The 24,063-nt window shown below is 40.0% G+C and overlaps 1 protein-coding gene across 3 annotated transcripts in view; it reads right to left on the bottom strand.

The window, feature by feature from the left end:
* grm8a (glutamate receptor, metabotropic 8a) overlaps nt 1–24,063 on the bottom strand; it is a 229,031-nt gene that overhangs the window by 108,800 nt on the left and 96,168 nt on the right. For all 3 annotated transcript variants that reach the window (XM_014970995.2, XM_014971017.2, XM_014971013.2), the window contains one exon: nt 22,026–22,242. In XM_014970995.2, the coding sequence (XP_014826481.1) occupies nt 22,026–22,242 (217 nt within the window). The remainder of the gene's footprint in view (nt 1–22,025; nt 22,243–24,063) is intronic.

Here is a 24,063-nt window from a genome sequence, read left to right as displayed (position 1 = left end):
TTTTCTGGTTTTTTTTTTTTTTCATTAAAGTGGGGGCCATCTCTGCGCAACTGAGATGATGCAGCCGATGGCGTTGACAGCATTGCGGACTTGATTCTGATTCGTCATGCCATTTGGTCCGACGACTCCTACTCCTGCACAGAGGAGTAGGAAACACACAGCAGCAAAGAATATGGCAAATATAATCTCACCTTAATATTTAGAAAAAATTTCCCTAAGATTAGGTTCACTAAGTTTAATTAAATCTCATGGAAAACTAATATTTTTATTTTATTTATTCCGGAGATATTGTTGGGCTTTAATAAGTCCGTTTCAGAACCACAAATCTATCATACCATGCCAATGAATGCTAGAAGAAAATGTGAATTTCTTTCATCGTTGCATTTTCTCTGCATTGTCTGGATCAATTTGCCCTTTGAAAAATTCTTATTTCACAACTAAGGTCATTTCCTGCCTTCCTGCTTCCACATTGCATCAGAAAAAGAAAACATTTTTCACCCACATACCTAAACAACAGCCTAGAAGCTTACTTTTTGTATTTGCGTGCATTACGAGGATAAATAGTCAAAGAAATTCTGACATCCTAGATAGAATTTCACTTGATTCTGGATGAAACCAAAAGGATTAAGAGTCCTTCTGCTGGTAAACATATTTTTTTAAGAGTTTAAAAGAATTACAGCAGGAATTTGTGAAAATACCATAAAATATTACTTTAAAATCAATAGATGATTGGTTTAGATTACCATTTTTCCTTTGTAAATCAGACAGAGATTTGAAAACTGCTTCTTTTTTTTTGTTAATTTACTCAGGTTATCATGTGATTTGAAAAGTTTCATGATCTGAAACAGTTCAATTTATTTGTGCATTAACTGCCTCTGATGTAGCCTTGTCCCTTATAGCTCCGCCACTGAATATGCATCCTAAAATACACATTTTCACACAAAATACATGTGTAGGGACATTTTTAAAACCATTTTGATACTGTGTTACTTTATACTGAGACTACTGTGCCTATACAAATTTATCTGAAAAGCATAGGTGGTGGTGTACTGTTTTTTTTTTTGTTGTTTTTTTTTTTTTAAGAAAAAAAATAAACAAAAAACAAACTGATTGCTGGTAGGTGAAAAATTGCCAAACGTCTTTCCATCAAAACCTGCTGGCAGCCCTTCACCATGCTTGAAAGACTGCGTGCACACACTGGGAACTGACACATCGCTCGGCGGCAGGTGACGCACATATGCGACAGGCGGCTTCGCGAATGCGCGTGGACGCAAACGCCCACGAGTGTAGCCAAAAGAAGACATATGGTCATTCCCACCACAGGGAAGGGGGGGAGAAAAAAAAGCCAGAAAATCTTTGGCACGGCCTTCGTAATATCAGCTTGAGTGTGTGTGTGTGTGTGTTTGCGTGTGTTTGCTACTGCTCAGTGTGCCGTTTCCGAAATCATCGGCCCTTCCAATCCACGAGGAGGCCACTTCGCCTTTGCACTTCAGTGAACTCATAACTGCGAGCCAGACAGAGAGACCAACGAAGGGAAGACTGACGGAGACGTGCACCAGCTGGAAGGGGTACGAGCAGGAAAAACATATATAACAAAGTGAAATAACAAACTTTGAACTAAGAGCAGAGGAGGGAGGGGGAGCAGAAGACACCCAGGTGTGTGCTCGATGCAGCAGGGGCAAGTGATAGAGTATACATCAGACGAGAGATGTGTGCATGTGTGTGTGTGCAGGTGGAAGTCTGTGTAATACGCCTAAGCTTCTGGATTTGTCTCCTCAGAGCGATTCCGATGGAACAAGGAGCTTAAGGCCATCACACTACAGGGATTTGATACACAAATGCACTGTGCACACTCAGGGTTATGCATACTTCCTGCATAAACATGTCAACGTTCACAGAAAAGTGCCTGTGCGTGGAAGAGTGCGATACAAAAGAAATGCAGACCAAAAGAAATGCTGACTGTATGAAAACAACAACAAAAAGAACGCAAATATTTTCCTGCCAAGCAGCATGATTTGACATTACCATGGATTTTTATGATTAGCCAGGCTATTTAATAAGAATGTTAAAAATGGCAAAAATAATACATTTAAGGTGGAAAGTGAAGCTTATAAATCAGTTCTTATTTCAGACAGGGGTGAAATTATTTGGAATTTGAAACAACAAACACTATTGGCAAGATTTTTGCCTCTACTAGCCATGTACATGAATACATTGAGTCAATTTGTCCTGAACATTTTTTTGTCCTGAACTTTCACTGGCTGTATGCAAGTTTATGCCTGAATGCATTCAAGTTCACCTGGAAGAAATGCAATTCATGGACGGCTGTCTTATGTATGAAAGTTTCATAACAAAATCCATTTTGAATCATAAATTTAGTAACCAACTTCAAAGAGCGATGCTCGGTCCCATCAAACTAGTTTCAGCAGTAGCTTAAAGTTCAAAGGCTAATTGGTAAGAGGCTTTGAACATGGGATTTATCTTAAATACACTTTGTGAAAAGGTCATTTGCATAACATATTAAACACCCAACCATTTTCCATTTTCATTCCCTCATGGCTGACTTGGACCCAAGATCTGTCCTGAAGGGCCACAGGCAAGTGGTTTGGAGCAAGTGGTGTCTCTGTAGCTCATGCTGGGCAATCCCAAGATATTCCCAGCCCAGAAAGGAGATGAATCCTTAGGGTTCTAGGTATATCTTGGGTTCTTCTCTCAGTGGGAAAGGCCCATAAAACATTATAAGCAAAGCGTCTGTTATCGGATACCTCAATGAACTACCTCAACTTACTGGCTGAAATGAGGATGATCATGTTCTTTCAATCATCTTATGACTACTATAGGTAAGAGTATGAACCTAGACAAAGCAGTAAACAGAGTGTCAGTCTAGTGAAGTGTCAACATTACAACGGATTTGGTCCAAAACCATAAATCCATCTTCCACTTCAACTTGACTCCAATCCACTCCAGTTCACTCTGAAGTAATGGGCTGCAGATGCAAGCAGAACTATATTGTCCACAAAAAGCAAAAATGAAACCTAAAGCCAACCAAACAAGACACTCTGCGTTATACTGCTATGTCTTCAGATCACGTCGATAGACACCACAAATGGGTTTGGTAAGAACTCGTGTTGCTTCGACAAGAACTGGAGGACCTTAAAAGCGACCAAGGTAAACCCTACCTCTACTTCACCCACAAAATACCTGCAGGGCAAAATCGTAAGCTTTCTCCATCACGAGGCCCCTGCAGACCTTGTAGTCCAAAGACAAAAAGCCTGTTATGTGATGATAATGCTAACCAATTTCCGTGAAAAAGTATATGATTGGTGATCACCGAACACGGTCTTTTGTTGCTGATCACACAATCGGGTTGCCGATCACCTGCTTCTCATTTCGCAGCCTGCCTGTGCAGCTGGTCTCCTCTTTCCTTCACTCTGCGCAAAAACGTAGCAACAAATCCTAAGCGATGTGGAACTATAACGTACTGAGTGAATGGGGAAGTTTGAGTGTTGCAGCGGAAAATTGAAGCAAGTGGTGTGAAGCACGTCAAAATGCATCAACACGACGAATCTAATATGGCATAAAAACAATGCCATAATTGACAGAGTTTGGCTACATTGAGGCTCACTGCAGTAAAACAGACATATGGAGGATCAGATAGCAGGTAAAGCTACAAACACTCACCCGGATTAGCATGACGGTCAGAAAGCTAAACAAATAACCCGCAAAATTATTTAAGTCTCCGAGCTGCGATGTAAGACGCTGGTTCTGCTCTCGCTGTTGAACCGCTGCTACGAGCTACAGGTAGTAATATTTGACAGACGGAGCTTCGCTTCTGCTCCACCTGGCAGTGACTCTCACACCGAACCTGCTTAAAGCTGCAGCATCTAACCTAAAAATACAAATTTTACATACGTATTAAAACTTTGCTGTCCTAACATGAGACAGATAATCTCTGAAAAAATAATCGATCTCCTCTGCCTCCTCCCTGTTCAGCCACTCAGAACTAGCAGTAATCAGCTAGCCACCTTGCTATCAGGAAGTTTTCATTCAGTAACTCAGGATTGTTTATTGTAATGGATCCTGTATTTGACTTTGAATGTTAAGTTTTATACTTGAATTTTTTGGCAATGTTGAGAGGTTTTATTTTGACTCTTTGCATTATTTAGCCTCTTCAGAGCCTTCATATGTTTTCAGTCTGTTAAAGATAGTATATCAATAGCAGTACAATTTGCACAATGCCTGCTTTGTTTTGTTGGAAAAAGTTATTAAAACCAAGTTTTTGTCTAAATTAAGGTGAATTCATGCTTCCTTTTTCCACATAATGTAACCGATCACAAAATAATAATTATGTGATCGGTATCGGTGATCGGCCCTTATGGGTGATTGGAATCGGCAGGAAAAAACCTGATCGGCACATCTCTAATGATAACTACTGCTCTCTCATACGCATATAAATGGACTTCCCCTGTCGTATGGCGCGCATTCAGACACGGCTGAAAACAAACGTTTAAATTGCCTGAGGGGCTCCACAGATGAGATTTGACAAAGCGACCTGCTGGTATAAGAGCTTATTCATAATAGGCAACTAACACCTCATTAGATTAGGATGAATAATTGATGTGTGTTCACCGAAGGACAGAGAGATCAAGAGACAGTCATGGACCAACTGCTGACTGCCTGAAGGAGACTAAGACATGAACTGAAGGTGAGACAAACAAAAGTTGGACTGCAAACGGAAACTGCATCTTACTCTTCCCATTAAATTTTTATTTTTGGTTTTTGGTATGCTGTAGGAACAGCCACGACTATATGCAGAAATCGACAACAACCACGGCAAGCACACAGGATGCGCAACGCTGTGTTGAGCACCATATTGTGCTGTATTTTCTTCCTCATGAATTTAAAATAGGGTCAACCCCTTTTAGAGGAACAGGTGCACATGATTAGTTTTTTCTTCCCCTACAGATTTTTTTTTCCCTTTCTGTACACGTATGCCTCATGATGCTCATCAGTACAAATTTTAATCCTGAATAGTTACCTGCCACCCGACCCTAAGCAAATTATTTGTTTAAGTGCAGAATATGTAATTATCTCGTAGTTAATTGAAACTGGACTAATCCTCCAGAGGCAAATGAGTACAACTTTGTGTACAGTTATGAAATAGATGAGCTTTTTTTTTTTTTTTAAACAAAGATAGTTTTCAACAGAAAAAAAAAACAAATCACCTATCCACCTTAGTCTCTGCTGCCATAGAAACAACACAGCCAAATGGGAAAAACACAACTAATCAATTTAACCTAAGGGCCACATAAATACATTGAGAAGGGGGAAGAAAAAAAAAATCAATTCACGAGTAAAGCTCTTTTTCATTTCACTTAAACCTGGGAAAAAAAATCTGCTGTTAAGAAATAATAAATGGGAAAACTAAGGAAAAAAGTTTGTTTTTTCTTCTCCATTGTTGCTTTCCAACACAAACGCACAAAAATCTTCAATGAAAAATGTATCACCAAAATGTTTAATTGAATAAGGAAATGTGGAAATAGTGTGAAAAGCTTAGTGTGCAAGCTTTAAACCCGCCCCAGACAATTTAGAAAAATTCCACAAAAGTGGGCGGAGCAAAGAGACGGAGAGACACGGCCAGGTGTGCGAATGAGTGGAGGGGGTTAAGACGGGCTGTGGGCACTGTTGCCGACTTTATTTTCTGAAAGGTCGTCTTTCAGACACCTCAACTTTTTTTTTTTTTGTGCGATTGGAGGCTTCGGTAAAAACATGTAAAACACTAGTCATTCTAAAGTAACTACCAAAAGATAGGAAATCAAGGAGGAGGCAAAGGCAAAGATTGTACACACCACTGCATATAAACATCTGATTTCTGATTTCATATTTTATATATATATATATATATATATATATATATATATATATATATATATATATATATATATATATTCAACATTATTCTTCTGAGAACATTGTGAACATCTGAATACTACATACACCAGCTTCCTTTTTAATTACAAGCCAAAACAAACTAAATATGGAGGCATAAAAGCTGTAACCTTCATGTGAACACAAACATTCACAAAAACTGGAATGCTCAGGCAGCTATAAAGGGTTTTCACCTAAAATAAATTAAACATGTGCTACCGAGCTTGGAAGGATGCCTCTGTAATGAAAAACACAAAGGCAGTAAACACGAGAGGAAGAATAATGCAAGGGGGAGAGGAAGTGAAGATGTAAGGCTGTGTCTAAGCCTGCATAAATTCCTATTTCTCTTTTGAATAATAACGGTTTCATTTTTGGAGTGAAAAATGGGGAAGGGCTGGGATAAGTGCTGAAACTTTTTTTTTTGAATCCGCGGCTCCGCACTCGCGTGTGGGAATAAATTACTTTGTCAAGGGTCGAACCTGCGGAAACGCAGCCATGTTTGTTAAAGCCGATAGTGTCGGAAAAGGCCTCCGAGACCCAGTCGAAGCCTTCATTTGTCAGGTTCCGCCGCCATTTGTGTCATGTAATTGGGTCGGCACCACCTGTCACCATCAGCCCACCATTTAGATGTAAATACAAGGGCAGGCAATGTGAGAAAAGCACAGCGCTTTGATGGGTCGGACTCCAATGACTTTTTCTTTTCACAACCGAAATTCATTTTAGGTCTGAACAGTTGGAAACGGCTTTTGTCGGGGAATATGAAGCACATAATGAAGTTTTGGATTAGTCAATCTTTATTCGAATGTTACAATTATGACTTTTAGTTTGAATTTAAATTTCAAGTGGCTGTTCTTTCTTCACCTTTGCTGTTTTTTTTAGATCTCGATTCGCAGCTAATTATTTCATCCTGACCTGTCAAGAACGTCCCAACAATGTATTCTGGGAATAAGCTGAAGCAGAAGGGGCAAAAGGAAACTTTTGAAAGCTGCAAACAAAGACTGGAAGCCGACGAGGGAAGTGTTCGGCAGCGGCTCACTTCTAAATCAAGTTCCATATTTATCGTCCTTCACTTATCTCCCATTTCCTTTAGTTGTGTGCAGAAATGGTTTGGAGATATATAATCTGATTTTTGCTCACAAAAGCTGCACGGAAGTTATTATATTCTGGTGTTTATGATCTCTGGGGTCGTTGTTTTTTTGTTTTTTTTATCACCGTCTTCTATAATGTTGCACTCTGAAGGATGAGATAAAAAAAAAAATCTGTTCAAGCTGACTGCGGTGTCACAAAAGGCAGAGATGTAATACTATTGTGTGCCTTTCCGAGACTGGCTCTAAACATAAGGTACACGAGGGATAGACTGATACGCTTAATGTAGCATAATCAAACAGAACCCAGCTGTTATTTTGAGCAGGGGAATTACACCTCACGCGTTTTTCTTATTGTCCCCAATGCCATTTAAACAAACTTGCCAAAAACATTCAATTGGTATACCTCCATTTTTTTTAATCCATCTCATATGACATCACATAGTTATGAAGACTTAATGTTATGTTTTCTAGTCTTTTTCTGACCGAAGCTAAGTGGAATTTAATTCTGCTAAGTAAAACACAATGTAGTAAAACGCTAGTGAAAAGTTCATAGATTTGATCAACTTTTTAAAAAAATTGCCTCTGTTCTCCTAAACGGGTAAGAATTTTTAGGGCCTATTACTATGGCACAAGAGAAAATATGGATATAGCAAGACAAAGAGGAACTTACTGATGAACAAGCTAATGCTTTAATCCCTTCAATTAGAGTGTGGAGGTGCCAGAGGCTGGTAGGGCAATGAGTGAAGAAGCAAAGTGTGTTTCAGGGGGGAAAGTAGGAAGAACAGTGGAATGAGTCAGAGAGACTAGGGCTGGTTTCACAGAAACAAACAGACACTGAGAAAGATTGAGATCATTGATTACTTTTTCCCTCATCCCAGCATCCCGACATGGATCGTTGTCTAAGCAACAATGCAATTGCAAAGCCGACAGAGCTGTAATTCTGCCCCCTTCACTCCCTGCTAATCAGCCTCTGCCAGCTCCCCATCCATCAGCCTGTTGGCGCTCGTGTGTCTGCATGCGCGCGTGTAATAGACTTTTTCGCAAATACAAAATAAGAGGACACGTGGACGATAAAAGCAGTCGTCCAGCCCCGTGTTTGCAGTAATCCAAGTTTGATTTATTAGTGTTGTGGCAAAACATAGCAGAAAATGCCCAAGTTGGCTCCAGTAATCTGCTCTACCAGGTGGAAATTCCTCGGGTGCTGCACACCTGATTTGATGGAGCTGCAGCAAAAACCACCTTAAATTATAGAGAATTTCACAAATGACGAGAGTTTACCACCTGCCAATTTGAATATGTACTTACTGTTCCATGAAAACAGCAGCGGAGTGATTACTGGGCAAGTAACTGGTCTGGTATGAAACTATGAATCAAAGTGTACAAAATGTTTGTTTCTAAAGTAGGTAAGGTGATTGTAAGAAACTTAAGTTCCCCAGTGTCCAGTGGTTATGACAATTTGCCAAAAGGAACTCAAGCTGAGCAGACCGTGAACATTTTCACGTCAAAGTTCCAGATGTATACAGGCTCATAATTTCATATTTTCCCATTTCAATATAAATGCAAAAGTTATTTCCCACAGTAATCATAAGGAGCAATAATAAGAATGTAAGAAAGAAAGGAGGAATAGGATATTTTTTGGATAGGAGGGAAGGCACACCCAAATGATGAAAGGATGTGATAAAACAGTGGAGGGATGGACTGAAGAAAAGAGCAAATGCAGAAATGACTAATCAAATGTGCTACTTTTACACATCAACAAAAACCAGGCGGTCCAAACTTTTGGTATGCACTACGATTTTCTTCCTATACAAACTTTATGTGCAAAGAATCAAGTTTCTAACCAACTAGTCCAATGGAGATGCTGTGGTCAAGCAACAATCTGCAGTTCAACATGTATACCTACACGATGCAACCACTTATTTTTACACATGCAGAAACTATGTAAATTAATATGAATAGGAATCATAAATCAATTTAAAAAAAAACCTAAGACAATGGGAAGTTTTGGCATCCTGTAAATGAACTGTAGGGCTAGTGGGGAAAAATAAAACTTAAAATTATACATTTCATACAGTTTTATAAAAGACATTTTTAGACTTCCAATAATTCATATCTATATCTTTGTCAATTCATGTTACATGTGAGCTGTCAGCATATTTTCTCTGGCTTGTTTTGTTGGAAAGGAAAATATTTGTCCTGGCAAGAAGCCTAGACAACAGAAACGGTAACCATGGACTTCTTGCATTAAACCTCTAAGAACGAGGAGTCTGGACAGAGCCAGAATTATTAGCACCTTTACCCTCTCCGTATGCATTTCCGTTTGATAAAACAAATGATACTTAGTGGAAAAAAAACTTCCCTTCTGTTGTCCATCATTGACTTTTTGTATTGCGTCAACGAAAAGCCAGAGACTCCCCATATATTTATTAACCACGCGGTCGGTAATTGTCGGGTACGTCGTAGCTGTTGCAGAGAAACGGAGTGACCTGCGATCGTTTCACAGCAGAGGCAAGCTTGTCCGTAGCACCTGCTGCTGCACAAAATAGTGCATAATTGTGAAGTGGACGGAAAATGATTCACGGGTTTCACACATTTTACAAATAAAAGTCTGAGAAGTGTTGCACAATGCATTCAGCGCCCCCCCCCTCCAAGTCAACACTCTGCAGAACCATCTTTCACTGCAATTACCACCACAAGCCTTTTAGTGTACAAGCTTTTGACATCTAGAGACCTACTCTCAACTAGATTTATGCCTGAAGTTTTATTTCAACGCATGAATGTGTTTTATCAAATTCATTTCATTATACTTTAGGTTCTATGTTAAGGCTTGTTGTCCTGCTGGGGGTCCGGGGGGGGTGAACCTGTGACTAAGCTGTCTGCAGTCTCTCGCAAACAGGTTTTTTTTTTTCCCGCCTTTCTGTCCTACTCTATTAATATTTGCTGCAACGTTCTCAAGTCTTCTCTGAGGCAGCAGAAATGAGTTCTAAAAGCCTCCAACACCAATCTCGTCTTCTGGATTCATGCAGTTTTCAGCTGAAGCTCTATTGAACTCTTAAAGCACCTCAGGTTTTTCGATTTAAACAATTATTTACTCTAAAGGTGGCCAGCGCCGCTCAGAGTGGTGCTAGTCTGCGCTGGTTCTCAACATTTATTGCATCCATGACCCCAGAGTATCACTGTAGATACAAAAGGGAGGACAAAGAAAAAAAAAAAAATGTAAACATAAAAGACAGTAAGTGGAACACCGGGGGAAGATGCCTCAAAGTGCTTTCAAGGTGCACAGATGCATTCGCCGCGGAAAGTACACGCATTAAAACCCACACAATTCCCACCGTCTTTGGTTACACACATACATGGAGATCCGCAGACAAACATGCGCACGCGACATCAAAGTTGAAACACACCAACGTCGCCACCTGACAGAGGCTGTGCAAGCCCAGATGCACATGTGTACCAACTGGAGCAGTGATATAGCTGAAATTACTTTTGGGGCTTTCCAGGTACAGATGGGTTTTTTTTTTTTTTTCTTCTTTATTTTTTTCCCCTCTCTGCCTTATCTGCTGGTTGGCTTGAAGAGGCCAAATAGGGACAGAGAATGGAGGGCGAGCACACATATACATAGACTAGCGTGCACTAATACCCAATTTCTCTCCCTCTTCTTCTCTTTGTCCGTTCCTCTGTCTGCCCGGTGCCTTCTCTTGCTCCGTCATAAGGGAATATGAGGAGTTCTCACCTCTGTCAAGAAAACCACTGGAGCTGAAATGGACTCTGCACATGTAACTGAGGCACAGTTCAAAAATGCAGCACAGGCTCCAGAAGCACTTTTCCCTCTGGCCAGCCGTACAGCTGGAGCATTTAGCCTCTGGTAAACGCTGGGCTACTCTCAAACGTCAGTTCATCAGGAAAGTCTGAGATGTGAAAAAGAGAGGTCCCCGTTTTCTCGCACCGCATGCTGAAATTTGCTTGGCAACCTTGCTGACATGCCAGCTATAGCAGCTGCTTTCTGTTCCTCTACCGTCCAACAAATCACTGCGACCGGCTCGGAAATGCTAAAGTAGGTTTGCAGGTCAAAAGCGGCATAGCGAGCTGTCGCAGAGTTTAATGGGAATGAGCACCTTTTTTTCTTTTTTTTCTCCTATTGGATGTTTTATTGGCGAGGCTACAGGGAAGATTGCTAAAAATGGCTTTTTCGACTGGATGGGGTGAAATTCACTCCGCTGTTCGGGTAATAATTACCTTGATGACCTCTGGCAAAAACTAATGCCGTCCACAGAGAGCTGTTAACGTCTAATAGATACGGCCGGGTCCCACCGTGAAAGACGGGCAGTGTGAGGCTCAGGCCAGAAGCTCCGCTACAGAATGTGGACATTTTTTTATTTAATTTTTTGCATTTCAGACCACATCAACAAAACATCATTTCACACCATTGGGAATAATAAATATGAATATTTGACTCATAAATTGCTAGATTTTCCCTTTTTGTTTTAAGAAAACAGGGATTTCACTTTTAAAATTTCAGCTTTTTATCCTGGAACTGAAACAAAAGGCGGCAATTACTGAAAGTTAAATGATTTAAAAAAAAAAAAATTTCGAACAGCTGTAGACACCTCAAAATGTAGCTAATTTTTTAAAAAATAGCATAATTTCTTAATTAAATTAGTTATAGTGCACATTTAAAAAGCTGCGTTGAAGTGCTTTACCGGCATATCAGATTTACGTGCTCTTATTTATGTATTTAAGTGAACACAAAGCAAAACAACAATGTAATCAAGGTCAAGAAAGCGTTCTTATATGTCAAATTAATTCAATACATGTTTAAATGTAATAATTTCACAATTTGATAAACGTTTTATTTCCATAGATATGCAAATCTAGACATAGCTTTATATCATTTCATTCTTCTAGTTCACCATAAAACACGTTTTTAAAAACAGCGACAGCAGCTTAACTTAACGTCACATTTGCAACCTTTTGGCTGAAACACTCAGAAGCATAGCAAATAGGGTAAAAATAAACCATGTTAAAAAGAAAAAAGAAACAAACATCTGAAAGCAGAGGAGTGTTTCGGCCCCTTCACAAAACAAAGGCAGCTTCACCTTGAGATGAAAACCATGGCTGCTGTAATTAGTTACAAATGGATGGGCTGATGTGTGCAGTCGAAGTTTGTGTGCGTCTGTGAGTGCGGTGATAAATAAGTCTTAAGTTGTGAGGAAAGTGTAATCAAGGACAAGAGACGGAGAGCAAATTCAACCCAGGAGACATTCACCGTCAGTTGAGCGAGTTAAAGCTTGTGTGTGTGCTTTATCGTTAGAGCTTTGCTCCATTGTCAAGGTATTTGTGGATAACAGGACATGAAAAACTTTTTTTTATTTCCCCAGTCAATGATAAATAAATATTGTTAGTGATATTTTTAGATTAGCGATAGACACCAGTTGAGTCACATTGGTGTATCCTGTAAAAGTGAAAAGTAACCCGGAGATGAAGAACCCCCATTACAGAAACAAGATTTAAAAAAATCAATATTACAGTTTACAGGACCAATACTTTAACGTGAAAGTAAAGTTCAAGTGTTTGGCTTTAACGACCAGTTGCATTGTCATACCTGGATGAAATATGGTGATGCTTGCAAGCCTATGACATACTGCAAAGTGCGGAGGTGACGGCATTATACTGTGTGGTGTGCGCCATCAAAGCCGACGGCAGCGTGAGCAAAGAACGTTACGTCGAAATATTAAAGCAACATTTCAAGACGAGTTCAAACTCTGACGCAAAAGTGCCAAAGTGGCTTTGGGACGACGTTTTTGAAACGGTCGTCGTAAGTCTTTCATTTGAGTTTTATGGACCAAAAAGAAACGCGAGCCTAGCTACACCCTGGCCCACATAACTGGCTCAATTGTACCATTTCTCTCAGAAGGAAATGTTGCCAGAAAACTATCGAAGGACCGCAAAAATGTTTCCCCAATTCAATATACTGAAAAGGCAATTCCATCTAATTGCTAAGGAACTGGACGACAACTTCTAAAGTGAAAAAAAAAAAAAAAAATCTTATTCTGGCGTTTAGAAAGTGTAAAAATGGCTGACTGCACAAAAAAAAGAAAATCAATGTGTATGTAAATATCCAGTTTCAACTGTATGGTAGACAATGGTGTATTCTCTCTTTGCTACCACTGAATAAAACAAGATAACCCAGCAGCAAGACTTTGATAATGACAAGGAACGCCTCCCTCGTGGAGGAGTACAGGTGCTGCCCTGACAGCACACGCTAAAAGAGCCAAAGCTAAGCAAAATGGCTGAAGATTACTGAAGAGCCAGAGAACTAATTAAATGAATCGGGAGATAAACATTTAATTATTTTCCTCCTCTTCCTGCTCATTTCCTTCCCATTTCCAAGCCCTGCCTTCTAAGCTTCTGCAAAGCTGGCGGAGTCACAGAGAGGTGACTCCTGAACCAGTGAGCTCACTTCCTCTCAATTCCCTTCACCTACAGCTTTTCCAAACTCGGTCACTAGTGCAAGGATTTTACTTAATGCCTCTGTTCTTCCCTCCACTCATGCACTCCCACATCCCTTTATGATCGCCCTGCAGCGAGCCCGAATGTAGATCTGGTGGTTTAAATCCCAACTGGATTCCACCAGGAGAGCAGGAAGTAGAAGAAAAAAAAAGGGGGAGGGTTTGGGTGGAAGACCAAGAGGCAGAGGCTTGAGTTGGATGTTTTTGGTGCCACCTCTTGTTTTATAGTGCACAAATCCACACACTTTGATTTAGGATCAGTCTCATCTGCTGTGTTTGCCACACAGAGGGTCAACAGTGGAGTGGCATCGTGAATACTTCTCCTCAGCTGATTTTTACTATTTTTTTTTATTTTTATGAACTCTTCTGGTAATAAAATGAAGACACAGCTTCTCTAAGCCATATTGTCTAATGTAAGATGTGACATTATGCGTGTTCCTCCCACAGCACTTCCCTTGAACACACACTCCACACTTGACCTTTGCGTTATTTGGTCATTAACCTTTCATAATCTTCTATTTTTTTTATTATTATTATTGTGTACAGACGCACACGATTCATTTTATATTTGCACAAAGTCCGTGAACGGTTATTAACGATGAATAAACATGTTTGGAACATGCTCACTGAGCTGTGGCCGCTACTAGTTCTGCATGACTGCAAACCCATAGCTGCGGGTGTAAGCATACAACGCTGGATATGCTGCAGAAGTCACGGCGAATATGTTTCAGGACGCAAGGGCACGGTCGAGCAAAAGGTATTACTGGATTAAGCGCGGGATGATTGAACACTTGAAGAGAAGCCAAGGAAAAGAAATGAGTCATTAGCGCAACGACGCAGCGTCTGAGCGACGCTTGAGTTTAACGGGCTAAGATTCCTGTCAGAAGCCGTCTCTTTTCATAACCACAAAGTCGTACTCAAGCGCATGTTGGGATTTCACTTTTCATCTACTTTGTTTGACCTTTGGAAACTTACTCTCACCGGCCACTTTACTAGGCACACCCGTTTTTTTTTTTTTTGTTTTTTTTTTTTTTGTTGTTGCTCGTTTGCGACTCGACCAATCGTGATGAAGGCGTCTTCCTGAAGTTTGAACCAGTCGCTAGAACGAGGGAGAGCCGGGATTGAAGTTACTTTGAACATGGCATGGTTGTTGACGCCAGACAGGCTGGTCTGAATATTTAATAACCTGCTAGGGATTTTCAGACACAATCATCACTCAGATTTACAAATGACGGTCTGAAAAAGAAACACACACAAAAAAAAACAAAAAAAAAACAGGAAACTGTGGCTAGAATTCACACAAATACAGGCACATATAAATAGAAACACTTTCGCTAGTTAAATAAGACTCGATTTCTGCTGCAAGATTAAGATGGTATGATCAGAATTTAATGTAAAATATATTATATTAATTCATATTCACTTGAAATCAACTGTTGGATATCACAAAAAGAATTGAATGTTGATGTTAGAGCTGAAAATTGCAATGATTGTGTCAATTATGATAATTGTCCTGTACATTTTCCTCTTCTATCGTTAAGTTCTTGCCAATTTCCGAGTTTAACATCTCAACTGCTGAAGACAGACTTGAAGGGCACTCAGTTCATTCAACTGGCCAAATACAAGACTGTGAGTGGCTGACATTAAAAATATGACATTCTACTAAATATTGCCTCCAAACATTTCTGAAATTGAGATAATTGCAATTTGATTTTGGATCTCTAACCCATGGTTTCAGCTGATGGTCTGTGTGGCGGTGTGGAGAAAAAATTTTTTGCCACACATTTCCCCCCTTTCTACATGTTTGACAACAAACGGCAGTCTCCTGTGAAACTATCAACAGTTATCAACTGTTATTTTTCTTCATTGTGACAGCCAGGTGACTGAATTTTACAATATGCCCCCTACCTAAGTTGTCGGTTTCCATTTGTTGCACTTTCCTACACTTTGAGCTAAAATTTACGAACGCCTCAGTCCAGATTTTCACATCATTTGCCATCTTATTGCGACTACAAATAGTCCAATTGAACTCCTAAAAAGGGGGGCAAGGAGTATTTGTCACCCAAGACGGGAGGGTCACTGAAGCACAAGCAGTTGCCAACACTAGGCGATGAGATTAGAGAACTCTAGGAATGTGCTTTCCGTTGTGGAGTTTTGCAATGCAAAGGCAATATATATTCATTTTTAACATTCAGTACCAATGCAGAGGCTAAATCTCTGATCTTGTAGCACATCAACTGAGTGGAAGTTGATGGGATCAACGTGAGCGTCCAGGCTTTGAATTGATTCATTCGTCCCTGCAACTTAAAGTCCAAGTCTATTTCCAGCTCTCACCGCTAAAGCAGCTCTTGCAAAAAAATAAAGATAACTGCTGACTACTGCGGGAGCTGGGCTGAAAAATTAGTCGTGCACAGTTCCTCACAAACTTCTCATGGGGGGTGGCACAGCGCCGCAGCTGTGCAGGAGCAAATGCAAGTAGGACATGACCAGTTTCAAGGAATATGTTTAAATGGCAAATATATGTGTTTTTCTTACGGTGGCTCACAGTAAAGAGGAAGAACCAAACAACAATCACTAAACTTGAACGAGCACTGAAGACGTCACACTGAGCACCTCTGGAACCCTTTAGCTGATTAGAATGTACGTATATAATCATGAAAATGCTCTCCTTTACCATCCACACTGTCAAGGAATAAGTGAAAAATTACACGCCAATTTCTACGGCTGACTGGTGCTAGTAATCAGATTGCCTCGCAATTATTACACTTTAATCACAACATAATCGCCTTGAAATTCCCATGGCTGTTTGCGCGGGGGTTTAATCCGTCCTCGAATCTAAACACAAAGGAAAGTGACCACTTCTGCTCCCAAAGAGCGGGAGTGCTGCTGCAACACTGAGGTTCATAACCTTGGAATTGATGGAGATATATATTATTTTCCACAGATGTCGTTTATTGAGAAGTTTACATACTCCTAATCATTTGGGAACGGCCAGATCTGGATGTCAGCTCTCAGAAAGGCCTCCGGTTAATTCACAGCAATCAAAGCTGCAATTACTTAGTCGGAGAATTATGTTTCACTGAAATGTGTAAGTAGACGGGACAAACTGATCAGGGAGGCTGTCTAGGGAGATTGAAGGACGTTTGCAAGAGCATTGCAACAATAACATCCTGAATTCTTCATATGTCTGGACAAGGCAGTGGGATTGGAGGACAGAAGCCTTTTTGTTCTCCAAAGAAAACACCAGAAAGACCTAGAAAAATAACCCTCCGAACTGTTAAAGGGAATATGTTTGATGAAATAAAAGTAGGTCACAATCCTTAAGTTTGCTGGGTACAACAATCCCGAGTTTTATCAAGGAAACACCATACCAACGGTAAATGATGGGGGTGGAAATATAGTGGAGCGTTCTTTTTTTTTGGGGGGGGGGGGTTAATGTAAATTAGGTTTTTATGAAATTATGATTTTTCAAAATTGAACACAGAGCAAGTCAAAGAATATATGCAATTTTTTATTTTTTTAAATAAAAATCACAAAATGAAGACTTTGGAGCAGCCAAGCCAGGATGCACGATTGAATTTCAAAGAACATCTCCAAGCTCTCCTGAAGAGGGCTGTGGGCCAAAGATGTTCTCACAATTTGATGGCTTGAGGAAGACGGAGAAAGAAAAAAAAATCTAATCAAACCATCCTGCTGAAAGACCATCAGAGATGACTGAAAACTTAAACTGACTCATAAGGTACCATGTAGAAGTATATCACATGCTAAGCATAATATATTTCAGGAAGTGACAGAAAATGTGTCTGAAGTGACATTTACATTACAAAAAAAAAAACAGACTTTAATTGTAGGAAGATTTCTTTAGCCTCAAATAAAGAGTGAAACTAAGCTGGTAGCCACAGAATGCAGTTGCTGCTCGCATTTTCTGTGAAAGATCACGTCGATTATTAGCCAGCAACATTGGTGGATTATGGGCCATTAATGGATCATAACAATCTGTTCAGGTTAGCCACGGCTTCGTAATGAGCACACGGACGTCTCTCCGAGTGAAAAACATACTAAACGACTTTGGATGATTCCAGAGCAAAATAGACATTACCTCCAACACGTTCTCACCATTAAGCAGCCTCGTTACAAAGAAACCATTTAGTAGAAAAGAACGTTTTTAAAAGTGGATGGAAAATTATTGTTATAGAGAAAAACGAAAACTTTTCTAATTACATGTGACGTAATATACAGTGAAGGTTGACCCTGCATGGATGGATGATATGTGCTTTAGAAAAAAAAAAAAGGATTTGATTTAGCCTTTGTTTTTGCTGTGCTTGGGTGTCTCCTCTTTCTCGTCTTATTTTTGTTCAGTCACATTTCGCACACGGCTCGTGTTGCATCTTTGTTACAAAAGCACACTTTAAAGTCTTCCTTTTGTTACTTTTCAATCTTTCTCATGCCGTCGTGTTCTTCAATGTTTTGCCAGCGCCGCTGTCCCTTCATCCTCTCGGTTGGCTTCACATCTCCAGAGCTGCAGAGTAAACAACCGACTGACTGCTGTCATAGCACCTACCCCCTCCCGTGTTAAAAAAAAAAAAAAAAAGAAGAGGAAAAGAAAATACGCCACAATGTCCTCCACTCCACAAAGACACACTAATGCCCAACACTGCTTTGCACATATCCAGAGATCTGACACCACAGAAAAATATCTATGTGCTGACTGTCGCAGCCGTATGGCCTCGGGTGCGGCGGCTCCAGAGACGCAGGCAGACAAAGATGGACACGTAGACCACAGAAGAGACGCACAGTGCTGTCATCTTGAGTCCAGCACAGAAACGGTGCAGAGAAGAAGAAGAAAAAAAATAAAAATAGTGATACTGGGGAAGACTGAAGGCAAGAAGAAGTGATCAAAATAGATCAAAAGAGAGGGATCTCAACTGACATCCCCTCAAATGGATTCTGTAACCGTCGTTCGCTCCGTCAGTCTGTAAATATTTGTCGGCGCGGCGAGTTTCCGATAAACATTTGAGACATAAACAGACAAACAGGCAGCATTTTGATCTGTCAACACGGCTTGGATAATTTCATAAACTGATCTGAGGCTGCGTTCGTGCAGCTTGATGCTCTCCAGAGTGCAGAGATCAAGCGGGCTTTTGAAATTTTAATCAAAACAGACAAGTGATCCATCTCTTTGTGATTCCATCTTTTCCGCTTGCGCTGCCACTCGGCTTCATGAGGGCAGTCCTCCGGATTAATTGAAAATTTTAGTCTATTGCTTGTGCAATTTTAGCTAGGTAGTTCTTTACTTTAGACCAGGTTAGGCAAACACATTTTTAAGCACTTTGGGGATCGTGGCTAACGGGAACATCCAACTGTTAACTAACTCCAAGATAACTGGAAAACATAACAATGGGAACCAAACTTGATGCTAACCAGATGCATTACAATTTATAGCAGGTTTGAACTCAAGAATACTGCAACTGAATCAAATGCTCCTTCAGGAAAGCATTAGTTTAATGGTATACTTTTAGCAAATGTTTATTTTTCAGTTGAATTGTACAAATACATGATACATTAGAGGTGTCTGTGTTTGATTTTTAAATTATAATCACTAAACACTATAAAATGTGGTGTGTGTGTGTATAGTTTATATTCACTGATGTGCATTTTTAATCCTTCTCAACCAGTTTTGGTGCTTCATTCCTTATTGTATCCATTCATCGATCTGACTTTTCACAGACTTGCAACACATTGATTAACACTTATCCAGGATTCGTAGAAGGTCTTCATGATGAGCGGAAACCGAGAGAAATGTACTTTTATCCAAACTAAATGTTTGAAGGTTCGAAACATATTTTTCTTCCATTTCAAAGCTGGAGTGTGTTAACTTAACTCCAGCATTTTATGATGATATTTAGCTTATTTTCTTACTCTGTTTTTCTGTTTCATAATTAAATCCAACAAGGGGGTGGGTATCGATTCAGATTCGTACATGATGCCAAATGATGAGGAGAATATGTAATTTCATTCAAATAAAAATGTCTAGAGACTTTTAAAAAGGTGTAATGAGAAGTCGAGCGGTGAGTTTTAGCCTCGACCCAAATTATTAACCAAATATTAGAGTTTTCCATTCACCAACACAGGCAAGCTTTTAATTATTGAGACTTTGGATCAATTAAACAGCTACACAAAGTGCAAATTTACATTTGGACCTGCAGAACTTGTAATGATATTTTTTTTGTCAAACATTACAAAGCAGATGAGTGAGATTACTGAGCGGTTGTGATTATATTACTGGCTAGTTTTAATGTAGTCTTTCATTTTCAATGGAAGTTTCTATGTTATGATTCTAACTTGAGTATGTAAATGTAAACATTCTAGCCTCACTGTTTATTCATTTCGACTGTGCAATAACAAATTTTCTTTCAAACCAGGTTCTATTTGACTGAAAGTCAAAATATTTCATGATCCCAACACAACACATGAAGTTTCACCTCGCTTTAATCGTTGATACATGGCGCCCCCACTTAAGTCCACAAAACAATACGTCTGAAGTCCATTTTGGAGTTGACGAGGCTGTAATTTTACTTTCATGCCATCACATCAGAGCTGCCACGCTGCGACACAAAAATGCACGGCAAGAGCACAACAGATTGAAAGAGGCTCCTGCAGCAAAGCTGCTGTCGGCACAGAGCGCCGTGGCAAAAAAACTGAGCAGCCTGAATCTGCAGCCAGCCTCGGAGACGGCAATAACGAGAGGGAAAGGAACAGTGGGATCAGCTCGACAATGACAGCATCACTCTGGGCTGATTTTACTTTTTACTCCGTCTCATGTCACAAGTGGTCACAACATGTCATACCGTGTGACAACAACATCTGCACTGTAATTAATGTCAAAAAAGAAACGTGAAATAGTGCTTGGAACGGAGTCAAGGCTCCCATGACTGCAAGCCACATTAATTATGAGTCCTGCCGCCTCGAGATTGCTGCAGGGATTCAATCAACTGAGAAAGAAGAGCTTTTCACACGCTATAAAGCAGCTGTGTACTGTAAGAATCACTTATACTAATTAGAAGATGCTTTATTCTCCACTGTTGTGCATCTCATTCAGTTAGTTTGCGTTTGTTGATATAATTAAAGCATCACCATATCACTATAGCAGTGAGAGGAGACATTTAGAGCTCTTTTACGATGTTTTACTTCCATCCAGTGGTATTTATTACAAGTGGAAACCAGAAAGAGGGCGGGGAGGGGGGGGGAATAAAGGGAGAAAGAATAGAGAATGTAATCCAGATGAGAACAGGAGGTCAAGACTCGATTCTCAAACAGTGAATGCATGGCAGTGAACTTTGCCAACATGAGGTTATTGCTTGAACAAAATTGTGAACCCTTAAAATAAAAAAATGCAGACCGTAATAAAAAAAAAAAAAACAGAGATGGAGTTGGACCTTTATGGTACAAAAACAAGTCCATTCTGAAACGCGCCCAGATACTGTTTACAGACGCATCAAAAAAAAAAAAAAAATTAGAATATCGTTGAAATGTTCTTTTTATTTCAATAACTTAATTCGCTAATTTCACACAGTCTGATGTTTTCGTCATGTTGGTTATGATTTTACACATACGGCTAATGAAATCACAACATGATTTCTTAGAAGATTAGAATATTACATCCGACTAATAAAGTAAGGCTTATTTTCAGACAAACAAGTGTCATCGGACCGCATATCTAAATTTACTAGAATGTGCCTGTTTGCTATGAAGACTCGTTGAAAAACGAATCACGTTTTTGAAAGCTCTGTCACTGCTCGACTTTTCAAAAATCGTAAGCCTCACCCCTACCATGCATCTACAAGCGCAACAGACCTCATCATTTTGAAAGTATGAAACCTTCTTCATGATGCTGCATTTTTTTTAAAGTGCAGCACAATGAGCGATCAATGAACTCAAACAAGACCAAAACATTTTCCTTTCAAAGTATTCACACCATTGCCCTCCGAAATGTCAACCAGTCTCCAGAATTAATTGAGCAAAACATACTAGATTACTTGTGCTAAGCACCCTGTGCCCCCACCAACCTAGGCGATACCCAAAAAAAACGTAGAAAGCAGGAAGGGTTGCTATAGAGAACGAAGCATTTCCTAACAGTATCAAGCCGTCAGGGGCCTTTCTATGTTGGCTCCTTCCATACGCTCATGCATAGAAAACCATAATGCACACTAAGGTGATATTGCAGTTAAAGCATTTCGGTACTGATTACAGTGATGTTCTAATAACAAAGTTGTGATACACTGTATTGTGCATCCCTAATTTAAAACTAGGAATCCTTTTCTTTTCAATTCACAGCTCTACCCTACTTTGTCTTGCTCCATCATCTTACATCCAATAAAAATCATAGTTTAAACATAGCATGAATATATTTGCAGGGCACAGAATATAACAAGGAAAAGTCGAGGTGTTTTTCTCCAGAAGGAGGGGGGGAAAAAAAGCTATAATAAATGTAATTTCTTACCAGTTTCTCTGGAAATCTGGACGAAGGCCTCCACGCCGCTCTCCCCGTAGTTGCCCTCCGAGGCCAGCGTGGACACGTAGTTCCATTCCATCGCCGTGACGATGTCCATCATGGCCTGAGCCTGGTAGGAGTCTGGCGGCACCACACGGGAGAAGAAGTCGTAGCGGCTGTTGTCGCTCAGCTCCGGCGCGGTGGAGGCGTAGCTGATCTGGGGGATCTGGAGAACAAAGAGGACTCTGGTGACACGAAAAACAACACGCGGAATAATTTCCTTTTTAAATACTCGTTTCATGAGTGACAGTTTAAAGTAGAGGAGCAGGAGAGAGGGGGGAAAAAAAACGGCGGAACTGATGTCCAATACAAAGTCAACAGAATGACAGAAGACACACAAACACACGTGTTGCTTCTGATGATGGGCGACGAAACAGCAACGAAGGTGTTCGTTGGCTGACAGGCCGATAGATTTTTCCCCGACAGAGAAGGGACAGTAAAGGTGGGCCTGCACCTGTCAGCGTTGACAAAAACGCACACACCGACGACAGTCGCATCTCATTGGCATTCAATCGGGTAACACTAATCTGCCAATCTCAACACAAACACCAGGGCCGTCGGTTATCTGTCTTCCACACACTCCGCATACACACACGCGCAGACACAATACATTACAGTTGCTGAACGTAGCAAATCCAGTTGGTTACAGAGTAAAGGGTTTAAGACAGATGGTGTGTGTGTGTGTGTGTGTGTGTGTGTGTGTGTGTGTGACTGGAATGTTGCTGAAGATCATCACTCACTGTCTCTATTCCCTTCGGGCTTCATCTCAAATCTCTGCCATCCACCGTCTACACTTGTCCCTTGCCATTTTAAAAGGTTAGGGATCTATTTTGCCAGACTTTTGATGGCTCCAGAGCTTTGCTGTAAGCAGATTTAAATGGCTCTGACTTTCACGATCAATGCATTGGCCCGCGCTGGGTTTCATAAATAACAAATTAAAACTGTAACTCACCATTAATCATTCACTGCAAATCAAAGTGAGGGAAGGATAACATTTTATGTATATATGTAAATAATGAGCCCAAAATAGTTTACAGTGCACTTGGTGTGACACAGTTAGAGGGCATATGACAGATTATAATCTCTGGTACACCTTTCCAAAAATTTAAGGCCATCAATAAAAAGTTTTAATGACGGAATCGACTTGACAAAATTCTTCATAAATATTGATTCATTGTAGTGGCTCTCAATACAAGGTATGTGTTATTTGAATTATAACGTGCTGCTAAGTTGCTTTACGTTTAAATCTTTTTTGGTTTTGCCATGTCCTGGATGGCTGAGAATCCTTAAGTAGGTACAAATAATGAAGATCTGAGAAGGATAACTGAAACTTAATGTTTTATAGAAAAATGTGCCGATTTCTTTTTTTTTTCGTGTTTGGTTTTAGAGGCTCTATGTTGAAGACGGAAAGAAATAAAAGCATACATTTCTGTTTTTCACCATCTCTCTCGGCTCCCACACGTCAGCTAGTTGTAGTGCTTAGTCCCTCCCATTCGAAACCGTTAACATAAAAGAGCTAAATATAATTGAGATATTTGCTACCTTCAATGTAGCCATTTTGCTAGTTTTGATTTCCAAGGCATAACAAGGCTGTTTATCATGATTCAGCCAAAGTAATACAAATAATGAACTGCAGTCTGATTTTTATTGTTAATGTGTTTCTTCCTATCGCGCAGTGAAAGTAAATAAAAGCTTTACACGTCTTTTGCTTTGAGTTTTTACTTACCGAAGGTTGTTTTTTGTTTGTGCTGCAGAGCCACAGCTAACGGCTAACAGCTAACGGTTAGCTCATCACTACAGCGGCTCTAACGGAGCCATTCACAGCGCTACTGTTGCTCCTCCTACACTTTGGACTGAACCATTGTTCTAACAATGGCGGGGGTGGACCTACAAATTATTTTTTTTTTCTCTTTGATGAATGGAGGATTTACTTCGTTCTTTGTTTCTTTCGCTTTTCAAATTAATATTGTTTAAATACCAAGGTTTC

The sequence above is a fragment of the Poecilia mexicana genome, unplaced genomic scaffold (genome assembly GCF_051168715.1).
Source record: "Poecilia mexicana isolate PSO_F unplaced genomic scaffold, ASM5116871v1 scaffold_23, whole genome shotgun sequence".
Taxonomy (NCBI): Eukaryota; Metazoa; Chordata; class Actinopteri; order Cyprinodontiformes; family Poeciliidae; genus Poecilia; species Poecilia mexicana.
This window is presented reverse-complemented; position numbering and strand designations above follow the sequence as displayed.